The 17,457-nt window shown below is 34.9% G+C and overlaps 1 protein-coding gene and 1 long non-coding RNA gene across 11 annotated transcripts in view; one reads left to right on the forward strand and one right to left on the reverse strand.

Moving 5' to 3' along the window:
- The window catches only part of LOC123839068 (uncharacterized), a 108,927-nt gene extending 98,017 nt beyond the window's left edge, over window positions 1-10,910 (forward strand). For 5 of the 7 annotated variants that reach the window (XR_008505600.2, XR_006789568.3, XR_006789561.3 and 2 more), the window contains 2 exons: window positions 4,269-4,350; window positions 10,822-10,910. This is a non-coding gene — a long non-coding RNA (uncharacterized LOC123839068). The remainder of the gene's footprint in view (window positions 1-4,268; window positions 4,351-10,821) is intronic. The other 2 variants (XR_006789562.3, XR_006789563.3) reach the window with 2 other exon arrangements.
- CCDC141 (coiled-coil domain containing 141) overlaps window positions 1-17,457 on the reverse strand; it is a 213,645-nt gene that overhangs the window by 144,679 nt on the left and 51,509 nt on the right. For all 4 annotated transcript variants that reach the window (XM_054506112.2, XM_045868431.3, XM_054506111.2 and 1 more), the window contains exons 5-6: window positions 4,126-4,317; window positions 418-526 (exon numbers count right to left, since the gene is read on the reverse strand). In XM_054506112.2, coding sequence (XP_054362087.1) covers window positions 418-526; window positions 4,126-4,317 — 301 coding nt within the window. The remainder of the gene's footprint in view (window positions 1-417; window positions 527-4,125; window positions 4,318-17,457) is intronic.

Raw genomic sequence — 17,457 nt, forward strand, 5'->3', positions numbered from 1 at the left:
AGAATCGTTTACAACTATGTCTTTTTTGAAGCAGATGACCAAAAATAAAGCTTTATGTAAACTTTCTTGAACAATTTGAGGTATAAACAGATAAATTTAAAATACATTGTCACAGGGCACCTGGGTGGCTCAGTTGGTTAAGCGACTGCCTTCGGCTCAGGTCATGATCCTGGAGTCCCGGGATCGAGTCCCGGGATCGAGTCCCGCATCGGGCTCCCTGCTCGGCAGGGAGTCTGCTTCTCCCTCTGACCCTCCTCCCTCTCATGCTCTCTGTCTCTCATTCTCTCTCTCTCAAATAAATAAATAAATCTTAAAAAAAAAGATTAAAAAAAAATACATTGTCACACATGAGCATTCTCACATGAACATATTATAAAACCTCTAAAAACTTATATGAGGAATAAACATATTTCTTGCCTTTGGTATGATGTTCGTGAAGCTGAAGAAGTGATTTTAAGGACTCAGCACTCTCAAACTCCTGGGTGTTCTGGAGGAAATCTTCAGCTTGGTCTATTTTAATAGCAAACTACAACACAAATACAAGGGAAAGACATTTGAAAAAGTGAAAATCAGTGTGCCACTTTGGGTGATTTGTAGATGTTTTTCATGAATTCATGACCTAGCTGACTGTATATGTGTTTGTGTGCTTATATGATGATGTGTGTGCTTGTGTGTGTGGAGGGGGGCTGAGGGTGTTTGTATGAGGCCGTGTGTTTACATATAGTCTATTTACAAAGTGCAAAAGAACTTTCTTCTTCCTTTCTATTCCTTTCATACATGGATATATGTCATATATGCAGAAATAATTTAACTTGTTTACTATTAAGTGTCTATTGAAATTTTCAACTAAAATTACTGTGTCTATGTAACAAAGCAGCCACTTCCAGCATATAAAGCAGTTTGTCAAACAATAACCAGAAAGTTTGCTAAAAACAAACGAACAATAAAAGTTTGGTTAACCAGTAACCTATGTAATTATAAGTAAATATAATTTAAGAACCCACTTAGAGGGAAGGTTGAAATACAATTAATGTTTTCTTCTGTGATTAGACCTAGAACCAAAAAATGTAACTTTCAAAATAACACAAGTCTAATCTCCTTACTATACTGATCTTAACAAAAAGGCTAAGAAGTAATGTCTAATACCATTTCTTATACAAAACAAGAAAGTGATCTGAAGAGATACACACCAAGGGATTACCTTTATGAGAAGGAATGAGATTAAGGATGGGGGTGTGAATTTTTACCTTTTAAATCTATAATTTGTAATTTTGTTTGTATTTTTATCAATGATCTTATGCATTCTTTATATAAATAAAAATGAGATTAGATACAGCAAAAATAAAAAAAGGAAAATTTTTCCTCTGTTTAAAAAAAAAAAAAAAGAGCTATTTCGCATCCTAAATGGTGAGGAATATGACCCATCTCTCTTTCTCCTTGGAGGAAATAGGAAGGAGAGGTATTTGAAATGCTGGTAAAATTCTCAGGGGAATAATCTTAGAAAAAATTTTAGAAGAGGGTAAAACATATTTGGTTCTACCAGTACAGTACATCCATGGTAGTAGACATAGTAGTAGTCTAGCTAGACAGTAGTTGCTTTGTTTTAGAACTCAGATTCAAAAGTTTAATCAATAGGTTTACCTTTGTATCAGGTATTGAATAAACTCATAAAGGTAAACTATCAGTGAGAAAGACACAAAAGCTTATCACATGCTTATCTTTTTTTTCAAGTTTTCTCCAAACTATCATCTATGAATTTAATGATTTTTAATATTTTTTGTAATTATTCGATTAACAAGTTCTACTACATTTTTATTATTACCATAGCCACAAAAAATCCAGTTATAAATGGCATGGAATGATGAGAGAGAGACTAATGAGCATGTTCTCTTTGGAAATATGGAGAAGGCCTCCACTATCGTGTTAGAACAATCTGGTGGATATCAGCCACTGTTGCTTAGGGACAGTGTTCCTAATGTGCAGCATAGTGTCTAATAAGAGAATAACCTGTCTGATGGTTAAGTCAGTGAATCAGAAACAGTCCCGTAATAATTATCAACCATGCAATAAGAAATCATTTTATATTTTTATGGAACTGCATGCATCATAGTTCAATAAGGGAATCCTATCCACACATCATTTACAACTTTAATTCATTCCATTTCTGATAGCTTATTTTAAGGGTATTCTTCAAAGAGAAGTTTCAAAACAAACAAGCAAACAAACAAAACCAACCCTAGAAGGTGATTTGATTTTTCTCTGTAGAACATTACAAAAAGTTTTGGAGTCACTGTATAACTTATAACATATTTCAACTGTTATTTGAAATTAAAATAAATAAATAAGCAAACAATGTGCTACTCAGAAAAATTTTCCCTAAAGTTCTGTTAACTTTTACCTTATGGATATTTTCTATTGCCCACTTTTCTTTTTGCATCTTGCACAGGATAGAATTAGCAAGAGTGGAACACTTTGCAAAGACCCTATTCTCATTATTATTATTATTATTATTGTTAATCAGTGATGAAAATAGTTTGGCAACACAAGGGGCAGGAAAGGAGTTTGCCTTCAGCTTAGTACTAAGTGACCCATAAAACTGGAAGCAGGATAATATAAGAAACCATATCTTTTCTCCAAAAATCAGAGTGATGGGCTGAATTATGAGTTGGCTTAGTATTTCCTTTTACTTCATGCGATATCTGGGAATAATTTCTTATCAGAGAGAAAATCAGCTGGCATTAATGCTACTACCCCATGAGAAACAAATATTGGGCCTAATATCTGAAGAAAGATAATTTCCTGTGTTCAAATGAGTTGAATTTCAAGGGCAGTTGACATCTATACCCCACTTACTGAGATGGAATGAATCAGATGTATCTACAATTTGACCCTGTAGGTGCATTTCACCTGATTTCTGTTCAGGAAAGAAAACTACATGTGAAATTTTTCCCAAGATGATCTGTAAAATGAACCATAGTTGGGCTTCTTTATGCAAACTATGGAAAACAAAACTTAAAAGTTACAATAAGGTTTTGGCTCCTTCTTTTTACTTTTAAACGAGTTCATGATGCATGAGATTGTCTACCCCAATTTTTATGTTCTATTACTAATCTTCCTTCCTTCATTATTTTGGATTTAAGACCTAAATTTTGAGTTTGGAAATGTCATATTTTTCAAAGCTAGTGCTTTATCATAATGAAGCAGTGCTCTCCCATCAGATCAATGTACTGCCAGTTGACAGAGAAGTCAAAAGTGAAATTTCCAGTAACTGTCTTACACCAAATACAACACCTCTTTTAATAATGTTCTTTGAATCTCACATTTTGAAATTGGGAACTGTGAAAACATCTCAGAATTCAAGAAAAGTCACAGGAGGAAATGACCTTCTTAGGTCCAGGACTTTTCTTTCGTTAAATTTTTAATGAGTTCAAACTATGAATCCAACTATATGCCTTTGGAAAGTACTCTATAAAATGCTATGCTTACAAGTCAATTATTCTATGGAATATTCCTCAATTGCCTTTTCATAAATAGCAGAAGAAATTCTATCCTCCATCTTTAAGTCAACAAGAACACTTTAGACCAACATTTCCTAATAATGTAAAATTAGGGATAATTGTTTGATTTAGTAACTGTATTACCATTTTCTAAAGAAAGTAATAAATCATAGTGACTTATGGATAAGAGTTTCTATTTTTACTTAATATTTTACTTAATTTTAATTAGCTGTACTTAGGGGTTTTTAAAAATATTTTATTTATTTATTGGAGCGAGAGAAAGCACAAGCGGCGGGGAGGGGCAGAAGGAGAAGAAGACTGTCCACTGAGCAGGGAGCCCGACAATGCTGGATTCTATCCCAGGATCCCATGATCAAGACCTGAGCCTAAGGCAGACCCTTAACCGACTGAGCTACCTAGGTGCCCCCTTAGGGTTTTTTTTTTGAAGAGTTACATTTAAAATATTAACAATTTTATGTTTTGGCAATCAAAAATTAAATGTATTGTATATAACTTGGTCATTCTGCCACTTTAAAAACTGATTGTAATGTCTATTTGTAGAAATAAAACATCTTCAGGAGTGCTATCTATTTGCTCTGATGTGAAAGTAGTTTTTTTAAACACAAACCTCCAACGCATTTTCAAAAAATTCAGAGCTCAACCTGAGGAGCTCCCTTCTTCCTTCAAGCATGGAGACAAGGGCTGCCCATGCTTCACCCAAGGTGTTGGCCATGGCATCATAGACCTGACTCTGATCCTTGTTCTCTTCAGCTGTCTTGTCTGCTTCCTGCAAGAGTTCCCATACCTGATCTTCCAAAGCCTAAGTGCAGGAAAGAAAAGAGTGTCATTCAATGTAAGAACCTGGAATCATATTTTAAACATTTGGACATTTTAAATTGCATGTGGTCTAAGAAGGCTTAGAAAGAATTTATAAACAAAAACTACAATGTAGGCAGATAGATCAAGTAGACAGAAGGGAGCAATGGAAATTGCGATAAGCTAGAAAGCATGGCCGGGCTAAAGGCATTCACTTTTAAACATTGTTCAAACACTGTAGGAATTTATCAAAGGTACACATTTACATTCCCAGAGGTCCAGAATTTTATGTTGACCTCACATTTCAAAAAAAAGGAAAATTAATTGGAACACATCTGGAAGAGAGTGATAAAGAAAAAAAAATTATGAGAAATGAACCTAGTAAAACTCACTTCATTCTAAATAATTATTATTGTTAATATGCTTGTGAAGCTTAATATAAATGCCACAAACAAGTTCTTAAAAGAGAATACTCAAAATATAAAAATTAGAATATCTATAACTAGTAATACAGATTTTTTGAACAAAATATGGAAGATAAAGGGGACCATGTGTTTACATAATTGTTTCATTTAGAGATAGGAGGAGGAGCTCACAGATTCTGTTTCATTCTTAAAGTTGGCACCAAAAAATGGGAAAGGCTTTACAAATATAATAGACTAAAAATAATATGAGTAAATTCTAAAATATCAGCAAAAAAGGGGACTAAAATGGGATAATGCAAAAGAAAACAAAAGACATAAAGAGCATATTTATCAGGATACAAAAAAAAATAAAACATAATGACAGGAATATGATTAAGTACCAGTTAACACCAAAAAAGTGGATGCATTAGCTTTCTCAATTAAAAGACAAATATTACCAGGTTAAGCTTTAAAAAAAGTCAACTAATTTATGTTTGCTAGAGACATCCCTAAAGACATAACTTTAGAAAATAAAAAGATGCGCTATACCAGGCAAAGACAAACAAAAGAAAAGGACTAACGACATTAATGGCAGACAAAATAGAAATGTAAACAAAAAAACATTGGGATTTAAAATGGCATTTTATTTTGATAAATGGTTCAATCTACAGTAGATATAAGGTACTCGTGAATCTTTATACTTATGGCATCAAAATATTTAAAGTAGATATATCTAGTCACAATGCAATAGGTAGAAATAACAAGAAGTCCAGGTAATAAAACAAATCTCTTAGAAATTTTAAGATAACACTTTAAAGAATAATTCTTAGATTAAATGGAGAATAAAAACTATAATTACAGTCTGTTTTGAGAAAAATAAATAATGAGGCTATTATGTTTAATAACTTAAGATATCTAGCTAACTTTAGGCTCATATAAAATTCATAGCATTGAACAACTTTGTTTTTAAAGAAAAAAACTTAATTAAACATTCAAGTGTAAATTATGGAAAAAGAATAAAATAAAATAAGAATTAAGAGATATTAATTAAGTATAAAATTATAAATTAATAAATTAGAGAAAAATATAAGAATTAATTAAAAAGAAGTTGGTTCATTGGAAAGTCAAATGAAATATAAAAATATCTGACAGATGTACATAAAAATAGCAGAGCAGATGGCTCAAATGTTTTATACCTCTACGAAAACATTGAAAAAGCAAGCAAAAACTGTCTTAATCAACATTATTGGAACTCTGGAAAGTAGTGAAAGGTTTATAGCAACTGGACAAATTTAAAAGAATAGAAGCCAAAGTATGCTTTCATACCTAATGGAATTGAGGTAGAAATCAGTAACAGAAAGTTGGAAAATTCTAAAACATGAGTATGTTAAACAACACACTTCTAAATAATCCCTGAGCCAAATAAAAAGTCTCAAGAAAAATTTAAAAATATTTCTAATTATATAAAAATAAAATACAACTTCTCAAAATTTGTGGGGTGCAGCAAAAGCAGTGCTGAGAACAAAATTTATAGCATTGAATACATATATATGAAAAGAAGAAAGATCTAAAATCAATAGTCTGAGCTTCTGTCCTAGAAAACGTGAGAAAAAAGGAGTAAATTAAATATAAAATAAGCAGGAAAAAAGAAGTAATAAAAATTAGAACAAAAATCAATGAAAGCAATAGAGAAAATCAATGAAATCAAAAGCTGGTTCTAAAATCAATAAAATTGTTAAACTTCTAGCCATGCTAAACAAGAAAAAAGAGAGAAGAAACCAATTACTAACATCAGAAATGAAAGAGGGGTCATAATTACTGATCCTATAAACATTAAAAGGATAACAAAGGAATATTACAACTTTGATAACTTAGATGAAATAGACAAATTCCTTGAAAGACATAATCTACCAAAACTTACACAAGGAGAAACAGATAAATAAATAAATTGAATCGATTATTTGTAATTTTTTTAAACAAGAAGGCCCTAGGCCCAATGGTTTCACTGGTGAATTCTACTAAAATGTAAAGAAGTTATAGAGCTAATAAATTCAGCAGGGCTGCAGTACACAAAATTAATACACAAAAGTAAGTTGTGTTTCTTTTATACACCAAAAATAAACAATCTAAAAAGGAAATTAAGAAAACAATTCCATTATAATATCATCCAAAAGAATAAAATATCTAGGAATAAGTTTAACCAAGGAGGTGAAAGACTTGTATACAGAAAACAAAAACAAAATCATCACTAAAAAAAACTAAAGAAGGCCTAAATAAATGAAAAGACATCCCATGTTCATGGATTAGAAGATTTAATGTTATTAAAATGGCAATACTACTCAAAGCTAACTATAGATTCAATGTATCACTATCAAAAATCTAATAGTCTTTTTTTTTTTTTTTTTTTTTGCAGAAATCAAAAAGCTAATCCTCAAATTCATATGAAATTGTAAGGGGATCCTTATAGCCAAAACAATCTTGAAATAGGAGAACAAAGTTGAAGGACTCACACTTTCAGATTTCAAAATTTACAACAAAGCAACAGTAAACAAAACAGTGTTGTACTGTCATAAGGATGTACATATAGATAGATCAATGGACTAGAATTGAGAGTTTAGGAATACACCCATACATCTATGGCCAATTGATTTTCAAGAATGGTGCCAATTCAATCAGGTAAAAACAGTTTCTTTAACAAATAGTACTGAAACTACTGGAAATTATGGATATCCATAATTATAAGAATGAAATTGGACCCTTAACTTACACCATATAAAAAAATTAACTCAAAATGGATCAATGATTTAAATGTAAGAGCTAAAACTATAAAGTTATGAGAAGAAAACAGGGGTAAATCTTCATCATCTTGAATTTAGCAATGCTTTCTTAGATATGACCCTGGAAGCATAAGCAACAACAAAAAATAGAGAAATTGGACTGCTTCAAAATTAAGAACTTTTGAGTATCAAGGACATTATCAAAGAAGTGGAAAGAAAACTTATAGAATGGAAGAAAATATATGAAAATCATTTCTCTAAAATGAAAAATACCTCAACATCATTAATCATTATGAAAATGCAAACCAAAACCACAATGAGATGACACTTCACACCCACTAGGATGACCACAAATGTTTTTCACAAACAGAAAATGGCAAATGTGTGGAGAAATTGGAATCCTCATACATTCCTGGTGGGAATGTAAAATAGTGCAGTTGCTAGAAACATGTTGGCAGATAGATGGTGGAGAGGCTTGGGAGGGGAGAATAAGAAGTCACTGCTTAATGGGTATGGGATTTCATTTTAGTGTGATGGAAATATTTCAGAACTAGATAGAGGTGGTGATTGCACAGCATTCTGAATGTACTAAATGGCACTGAATTGTACACTTTAAAATGATTAATTTTATATTCTATGAACTTCACCTCAATAAGAAAAAATTTTAAAAACTAACAGATTTAAAAAGGAACAAAATGACATATAAATAATAAAATTATATAATATTAAGATTAAGGGATATAAATGCATATAGTAAGTTTTGGATTTATTTTTAGGTATAAAAGAAATATTTTTGTTAATAAATGTCAAACTGGGATAAAATGGAAAGTTTCCTTAAAAAATATGTTAAGAAAATTATCCTAAGAAAATCTTACCACTATTGCCCTCATCATCACTATCATTACTACCATCACCAAGGAATATATTGAATAATTTCTCAAGAAAGTATGTCCCCAACAGGTACAAATCCCAGAGAGTTTTTGTGCTTTTTCTTTTTTTTTGGTCTTGCTTTATTTTAAGGCAAATCCCAGCTACCTCCAAGAAACAGAGACAGACATTCTACGCTGCTTAATATTCTTTGGACATAAAAAAGAAACATTCTCATTCATTTTAAAATGCTAGTATGATTCTGATGTCAAAACTTAACAAGACAGTACCAAAAATTATAGATCAATTTTACTTATGATTATATTATTCTAAATAAAATATAAGCAGATTAAATCCCACAGTATATTAAAGTATAATAAACACACAATTGTATGCATTTGTTAAAACTCAACAGCAAACAATGAATCATGGAACACTACATCAAAAACTAATGATGTACTGTATGGTGACTGACATAACATAATAATAAAAAAAACCTCAACAAGCTATGTACTTAAAAAAGAGTGAATTTTACTGTACATAAATTATACCTCAATAAAACGGACTTAAAAAAAAAGAATACACCATGACCAAGTAGGGTTTAGTCCAAAAAAGCAAGGTTGGCTCAATATTTGTAAATTAAATTAGTAATATAATACTTTAATAAAAATAAGACAACTCGCACTGAAAAAGTCTTGGGAAAAATACAGCATTCATTTCTAATCAAAATTCAACTTGGGAGAAGAAAAAGAATATATTGTTCCTTAATTAAAAAGAATAGTTATTTGGGGATGCCTGGGTGGCTCAGATGGTTAAGCATCTGCCTTCGGCTCAGGTCATGATCCCAGGGTCCTGGGAAAGAGTCCCGCATGGGGCTCCCGGCTCAGCGGGGAGCCTGCTCCTCCCTCTGACCCTCTCCCCTCTGATGCTGTTTCTCTCTCGCTCACTCTCTAAAAAATAAATAAAATCTTAAAAAAAAAAAAAAAAAAGAATAGTTATTTGATTTCAAGATCAAGTATCTTCCTCACTGGTAAAAATTTTAATCAGTCAAGAGTACTGTCAAGAATCCATTCCTGCTTATTAAATATTGCCTTGGAATTGTCAGTCCATGTGATTAAGTTAAAAATGTGCAATATGATTGTTTATCTGGCACACCCAAGAAAATCAACTAAATAATTATATAACTAATTCTAAAGTTCAATAAATAGGCTGGTTACAAGATAACTAAGAATCTCTGATATTTGTCAATAATTCAAAAATTAACTTTAATTTTATAGTTTGCATGTAATAAAATGTATCATCTCATACTTCTCAAAGAATTTTGGCAAATGCATACATTTAAGTAACCATCACCATAATAATTCTATTACCCCAGAAAGTTTGCTTATAGCCCTTCCCAATCAACCCTGCCCACTTCACGCCCCAGGGTGCCACTGATATACTTTCTGCCACCTTAGATTAGATTTTCCTTTTCTGGAGTTTCTCATAAATGATATCACACAGCATGTAATCTCTCCCATCTGGCTTCTTTCAATCAGCGTAAAGTTTTTGAGATTCATTCATGCTCTTGCATGTATTCTTTTCTTTATGGAGTAGTATTCCACTGAATGAATATACCATAATTTATTTAGTTACCTGTTGACATTTGGATATTTCCAATTTTAAGCTACAATGTACAGACCTATTATGAATGTTTATGTATAAGTACATATATATGTATATGTATGAATATATTTTTTCATTTTGCTAGGTGTTTACTTAGATGTTTTCTACTGAATTTTACTTTCTTATTTATGCCATCTTGTATGTTTTTAATTTTTTATGAGAATGTTATTTTTATTATTGGGGAAAATGTGATGTTATTTTTGCAACTATATAAAATAGAACTATTCTGAAAAAAGCAAACAAAAAAAGCTATGCCATTGTTTTACTGGAAACAGGGGACCTGAGTTATCTCCAGCTAGAATTCTAGAGGAGTTCTTCTCTTCCTTACACTTTCAAATTATACCCCAAGACACATTATACACTTTAATTGTATTCTTGTTCCCAGTTACTTGCTATTTCTCCCTGTAAGAGGATTATATTCTCACGCCTCCTAACATCAGACTTGTTCATGTGATTTGATTAAACTAATGAAATGTGAACAGGAGTTCTGAGCAGAACTTTTAAGAACCAACGAGTGAAAAATGAAGGGGGGGAATCAGAGGGGGAGACGAACCATGAGAGACTATGGACTCTGAGAAACAAACTGGGGGTTCTGGAGGGGAGGGGGTTAGGGGGATGGGTTATCCTGGTGATGGGTATTAAAGAGGGCATGTTCTGCATGGAGCACTGGGTGTTATACACAAACAATGAATCATGGAACACTACATCAAAAACTAATGATGTGATGTATGGTGATTAACATAACTTAAAAAAAAATAGAACCAATGAGTGACTCCACCATTTCTCTTTTCATAGAAGGGAATGCTCCTTCACCCTGGATCTTAAAATAAGGAAGACATGCAAAACTGAACTGTAATTACCATGAAGGCAAGATGTAATATGAGTAAGAAATAAAATCTGTTACTCTGAGCCACTGCTGCTGGGAGGCTGTTTGTACCCTAGCGCTGCCAGATACATTCACAAAGGTAAAATCTTGTATTATACATCCAAGTTTCTCTCATGCTTAATAAAGAAGGAAAATAGAATTCATAATGCAAGAAAAGAAAAAGTCTAGGCCAGAGCCTCACAATGTCATCGTTAACCCAAAGTCTCGGGCAGACTGGGTTGAACATGCCAACGACCTCTTCAGAGACATGCACTGCAATGTATGTTCTGATCTCCTTGGTGTTTAGGCTAAACCAGACAAATGCTTGTCTAAATTTCCAGAAGAATTAGATGAAATGTGCATACATTCTTATCTAGCTATTAGAAAGCACAGTATCTGGGCATTTTCTTCTTATGTGACAAGTTTTAGATTATCTTGAGGGCTGGTTAGTTTTGTATTGTGCATGATTTTAATTTTACATTTTTTTGTCATTAAAAGGGAATAACTTGGCCTTAATTTCTACTTATAATGGGTATTAGCTCAAGAGTATGTAAGGAGAAGAAACAGATTATATTAGGAATTTTAAATTCAAGATACCTCGTTGGATGACAGACTGTATTAAGAACTGAAAGTAGGAAAACTTGATCATTCCAAGGCAGAGATTCAGGGAAGAATAAGAAATGGGCAGTGGATTCATTCTAGACCAAACAAGTGAACACAACCTTTTAGTGATATTTCTCAGGTTTGATAGAAAGGTGATAAGATAAATCTGAAAGTTGGCTATCTCTATATCTAATAGGGTTGTCTTTAGAGGTGTTTTTTTAGCCTTGTTAATTACATATACAATAGTATCTCTTAATACTGTTCTTTTCCCACTGAAGCGATACTTCATAAATCAGTGATGCAGAGGTTTTGGGGACAGTTTGAAGGACTATAATTCTGGCTTCCAATATTTCCTTTGGACTCTCCCATGACCTCCAGTGTGAACCACAAAAATGTTCTATTCACTGCAATCCAAAGGCCAGAACATCCTTGCAGAACCCTCTGGGTTTAATTTGGTACAAGTTGCACTTGGGATTTTCTCCAAAAAAGCCCGTAGACAGTCTGCTTTGAGGACTGGCAGAAAACTATCTGCTCCAAATTCTCTTGGAATTTAGAGCACTCTTGGGGTGCTGGGATCAGAGGCCAGGTACAGTTCAATCCTCCCCAGGGCCTTTCAAACACCATCCAAAATACTGGAGGAGAGGGATCCCGACAGTGAAATAGGTAGGATTTATGGAACAGGGATATTTCTCAGCCAATTCAAGATCTCAAGATAATGATCAGTTCAAGTATATTTCTGATAGATTCCTGAAATGGATCATGATCTGAATCCAAAGCCAAAAATCCACCATCCAGGTGTTTGATGTTTAAAACTTAGGTCTCTGTCTTCTTCAGCCCTAAAGATCTTAGGAAGGTCATGTGATTCTTTTAGTGTTTTCCAACTTTCCATGGTTGCCCATGTACATGACACCCTATTAGCCAGCCTTCCCTTCCGAATCTGGTGCTATCTCAGATGCTGCCAGCACTCAGGAAATACTGTTTATTTTTAATGTAACCCCCCTATGGAGACCACCTCTTTCATCTCTCTTCTCAAGAAAAGCAGTGCATCAGTTAGGTAGCCTGAAACATAAATCCAAGTAATGGGCTGATGAAGAGGACTAATGAACTGTGCATGCTAATCATAACGATTTCAAGTCTGTAAAGGAGACACAAGAGACCTATGTATGGTCTCATTCATATTTAAAACTCCACCATCTATCATTGGTTCTCAACTAGAATGCCCCAAAGGAGTGTCTGGAAACATGTTGAAGCATTTTTAGTTGTCACAATGTGTTTGTGTGGTGGGGAGTGGTTTGATGAAGTATTTTGCCACCAAATAGAAACCCTACTAAGAAACACTGAATGCCCTGCACATAGTGGGGGCCCAATAAATGTTTGCAACAGAATATGTGGGAGAGATCTAAGAGGTTTCTTTCACTTTCTCTTTTTTTTTTTAAGATTTTATTTATTTATTTGACAGAGAGACACAGTGAGAAAGGAACATAAGCAGGGGGAGTGGGAGAGGGAGAAGCAGGCTTCCCGCAGAGCAGGGAGCCCGATGCGGGGCTCAATCCTAGGACCCTGGGATCATGACCTGAGCCGAAGGCAGATGCTTAACAACTGAGCCACCCAGGCACATCTCTTTCACTTTCTCTTGAAAATCATTTCACCTTATTCCTTCTAGTTGGGGCGCCTGGTTGGCTCAGTTGGTTAGGCATCTGCCTTCAGCTCAGGTCATCATCTCAGTGTCCTGGGATCCAGCCCCACGTTGGGCTTCCTGCTCATTGGGGAATCTGCTTCTTCCTTTCCCTCTGCCTGCTCGTGCTTTCTCTTTCGTGTTCTTGCTCTCTCTCTCTAAGTGTTCTTAGACTGGACCAAAATTAATTTGTCCCCTTATTCCCTAAAATGCCACCCCCTCAGCATTTCCAACAGTGGGAAAACCCCTGACAATACACTGCAGGTCTTCTCCATCTCACTTCTTATTTAGACCTGCAGAGTTCCTATAAAAATGTCATGGGGTTTATTTACTATGCAAGTGAAACCCAGGCAACCCTGAGGATATAATTCTGACACCTGAAGTCAGCCGATGCTGCTCCTACCTTCACCCCATCTCTCTAACTTCCTCTCTCGGTTACTACTGGCTATAGATGGACTTCTTGTCTAAAGATAGAAATAACTCTTCCATATTGAATACTATCAAAAACCGTGAGGTAAAAAGATAAATTAGTATCTGAAAACACACCTAAAAGGGGAGAAAACTCATTTTGGCCTCTCTTATTCATCAATGCAGTAGTAATATTGCAATATAAATAATGTTTATATAGTGCTTTATAGTTTAAAGATTTACATATTATCCCTAAGGTACTTATAACATCCTTAGTCAACAGGGCACTGTAGAAAGTAGTTCACTTGAATGGAAAGAGTGCTCTTTATTCTCCATTAAAGCTAAAACCAAACTGTCACTTGTTCAACAACGATACAATAATACTCTCAATGACTCTTATGGTTCAGAGAAGATAATACCTAACGGAACCTGAAGTTATTCAAGAATGTATTCACACATCCATGCTCTCACCCATTCAGCAAGAATTTTCCAAGCATCTCTTAATCAAGTCATACAAACTGTGGTAGCAGATATGAAAGACTGGGGGGGGGACATCCAGTTATGATTGTATTGTTTTCTTTTCTTTGATACTCTAGCTTTTTCTAAATACCCACCCACTTCTCAACTCACCTCTGAGGGGCTTCCATCCCTGCCAACTTACTGAAATATTCTTGTATAGTTCCATGGGGACTTCACATTTGTCAATGCCAACAATCTTCATTTACTTTTTTGTGATTAATACTGTTACCTGCTCCTTAAAATTTTTTTCTTCCATTGGCTACTACTGCACTCAGATTTCCTTCTGTGCTTTGTTTCTCTCTTACAAGTCCACTTTCCCTTCCTATTTTTAAATGTCTAGGTGTTTCAGGAGACCGTGGTCTTTACTCTTTTCTTCTCACCACTCAGCAAGTAGGTATCAGGCCTGAGCTGGGGATATTATAACAAAATATTTGTGTGACTTTTCAAACTATACTTAACTTCTTCCAGAACTTAAATGTGGTCTTGTGGACAGAAGGCAAGTGATCCCAAAGTTTGGATGGACTATCACAATGAGTCATAAGTATTGATTAGATTGTGTCTCCATATAATCCATGGGTGGAAGGTAGAAGAGAAAAAGAATCATTGCTCAATACCTCTTTGCAAGTGAATGCATAAGTTCTTATAACAACAACCACTGTTTATATAATTTATTTCTCCTGATTTTTAAACTCTACTGAAAATCTTCACCTAAATATCCAACAACTACCTCAAACTCAAAACATCTAAAACTGAATGAAAAGGCAACCTACTGAATGGGAGAGAATATTTACAAATGATATATCTGATAAGGGGCTAATATCCAAAATATATAAAGAATTCATACAACTCAACACCAAAAATACAAATAATCCAATTAAAAAATAGGCAGAGGATCTGAATAGACATTTTTCCAAAGAAGACATACAGATGGTCAACAGACACATGAAAAGATGCTCAACAACATCATTCATCAGAGAAATGCAAATCAATACCACAATAAGGTATCACTTCACACCAGTCAGAATAGCTAGTATCAAGAAGACAAGAAATAATGTGTTGGTGAAGATGCAGAGGAAAGGAACTCTCACGCACTGCTGGTGGGAATGTAAATTGGTGCAGCCACTATGGAAAACAGTATGTAGGTTCCTCAAGAAACTAAAAACAGAAATACTGTATAACCTAGTAATTCTACTTCTGGGTATTTACCTGAGAAAAATGAAAACACGAATTTGAAAAGATATATGCACTCCTATGTTCACTGCAGCATTATTTACAATAGTCAAGATATGGAAGCAACCTAAGTGTCCACCAATAGATGAATAGAAAAAGATGTGGTATATAAACATAATGGAATATTATTCAGCCATAAAAAAGAATGATATTCTGCCATTCACAACAACATGGATGGACTTAGAGGTTATTATGCTAAGTGAAATAAGTAAGAGAAAGACAAGTACCATATGATTTCCTTAGATGTAGAATCTAAAATACAAAACAAATAGGGGCGTCTGGGTGGCTCAGTCTGTTAAGCATCTGCCTTTGGCTCAGGTCATGATCTCAGGGTCCTGGGATCGAGCCCCACGTTGGGCACCCTGCTCAGCGGGGAGCTTGCTTCTCCCTCTCTTTCCTACCTGTGCTCTCTCTTGCTATCTCTGTCACTATCTCTGCTCTCTCTCTCAAATAAGTAAATAAAAATAAATAAAAAATCTTTTTAAAAAGGAGCAAACAAAAGAGAAATAGACTCATAAATACAGAGAACAAACTAGTGGTTGTCAGAGAGGAGGAGGGTGGGGGATGGGCAAAAGAGGTGACAGGAATTAAGAGGTACAAACTTCCAGTTATAAAATGTATAAGCCACAAGGATGCAAAGTACAATAATTTTGTGTAGTGACACATGGTAACTACACTTCTCATGGTGAGCATTTCATAATGTATATAATTGGCAAATCACTATGTTGTACACCTAAAACTAATATACTATTATATGTCAACTATATCTCAATTGAAAAAAAAATGAATAATGAATCAATCTTGTCTACATTGTGTCAGCCAGGGGCACTTTAAAAAAAAGAAAATCTAAAACTGATCATGTCATCTTATCCACCAAATCTCCTACTCACCTGGCTTTCAGGAGCAAAAAAAATGAAGACATCTGTTATTTATTCTCTCCCCCACATGTCCTTCAGTTCCAAGATGTGATCAGTTCCAAAGACCTATTGAGTCAACCTCTTACATATCAAACCTTCTCCTCCTTCTACTTCTACCCCTCACCTCTGTTTAGTCTCTCATCACTTCTCACCTGAATTTCTACAATAGCCTTTCAGCTTGTCCTTCTGTCTCCAGGTTTGCTCTTAGCCAATCCATTCTCTGTCCTGAGGCCACACAGATCTTTCTATATCAGAAATATGATCATGTCACTCAGCAACTCAAGAAGTTTTCAGTGGCTTCCAATTGATTTTAAGATAAAATTTCAAGCTTAAGCATAGCGTTTAAGACCTTCAGTGCTTGATTCTCTATTTAATCTTATTTCTGTTCATTCTCTCACACTGCTTTCCAGCTCTCCGAACTTTCTGTGGTTCCCTGATTCTCCCATGTTCTAAAGATTTTTTATTTATTTATTTGAGACAGAGAGAATGAGAGAGAGAGAGCACATGAGGGGGGGAGGGTCAGAGGCAGAAGCAGGCTCCCTGGTGAGCAGGGAGCCCGATGCGGGACTCGATCCAGGGACTCCAGGATCATGACCTGAGCCGAAGGCAGTCGCTTAACCAACTGAGCCACCCAGGCGCCCAGATTCTCCCATGTTCTAATCTTCATGTTTCACACTAGAATGCTCTCCCTTCCTGCCTTCACTTTCCCTGCCCACTTCTGTGATTCATCTATGCCTGAGTAATTCTTCATCATCCTTTAATGCAACTGCTCAGGGGTTGACTCTTTCAGCAAGCCTTCCCTCACCCCCAACCTCCGTGGGTCTGGGGTATTTGCCCCTTTATTTATTTATTTATTTTTAAAGATTTCACCTATTTATTTGAAAGAGAGAGTGAGTGGGGGGAGGAGCAGAGGGAGAGGGATAAACAGACTCCACACTGAGCATGGAGCCCGATGTGGGGCTCGATCCCATGACCCTCAGATCATGACCCCAGCCAAAATTAAGAGTTGCTCCTCAACCAACTGAACCACCTAGTGCCCTATATTTGCCCCTTTAAGGGGATTTCCACTGGGGTGCCTTTGTGGCTCAGTCAGTTAAGCATCTAATTCTTAGTATTGGCTCAGGTCATGATCTCAGGGTCATGAGATCAAGCTTTCGCTCAGCCCAGAGTCTGCTTGTCCCTCTCTATCCCCCTCTTCCTTTCTCCCCACTTGT

Source organism: Mirounga angustirostris, unplaced genomic scaffold (assembly GCF_029215605.1).
Source record: "Mirounga angustirostris isolate CCGP_5_RB_7025 unplaced genomic scaffold, mMirAng1.0.hap1 SCAF_3, whole genome shotgun sequence".
Taxonomy (NCBI): Eukaryota; Metazoa; Chordata; class Mammalia; order Carnivora; family Phocidae; genus Mirounga; species Mirounga angustirostris.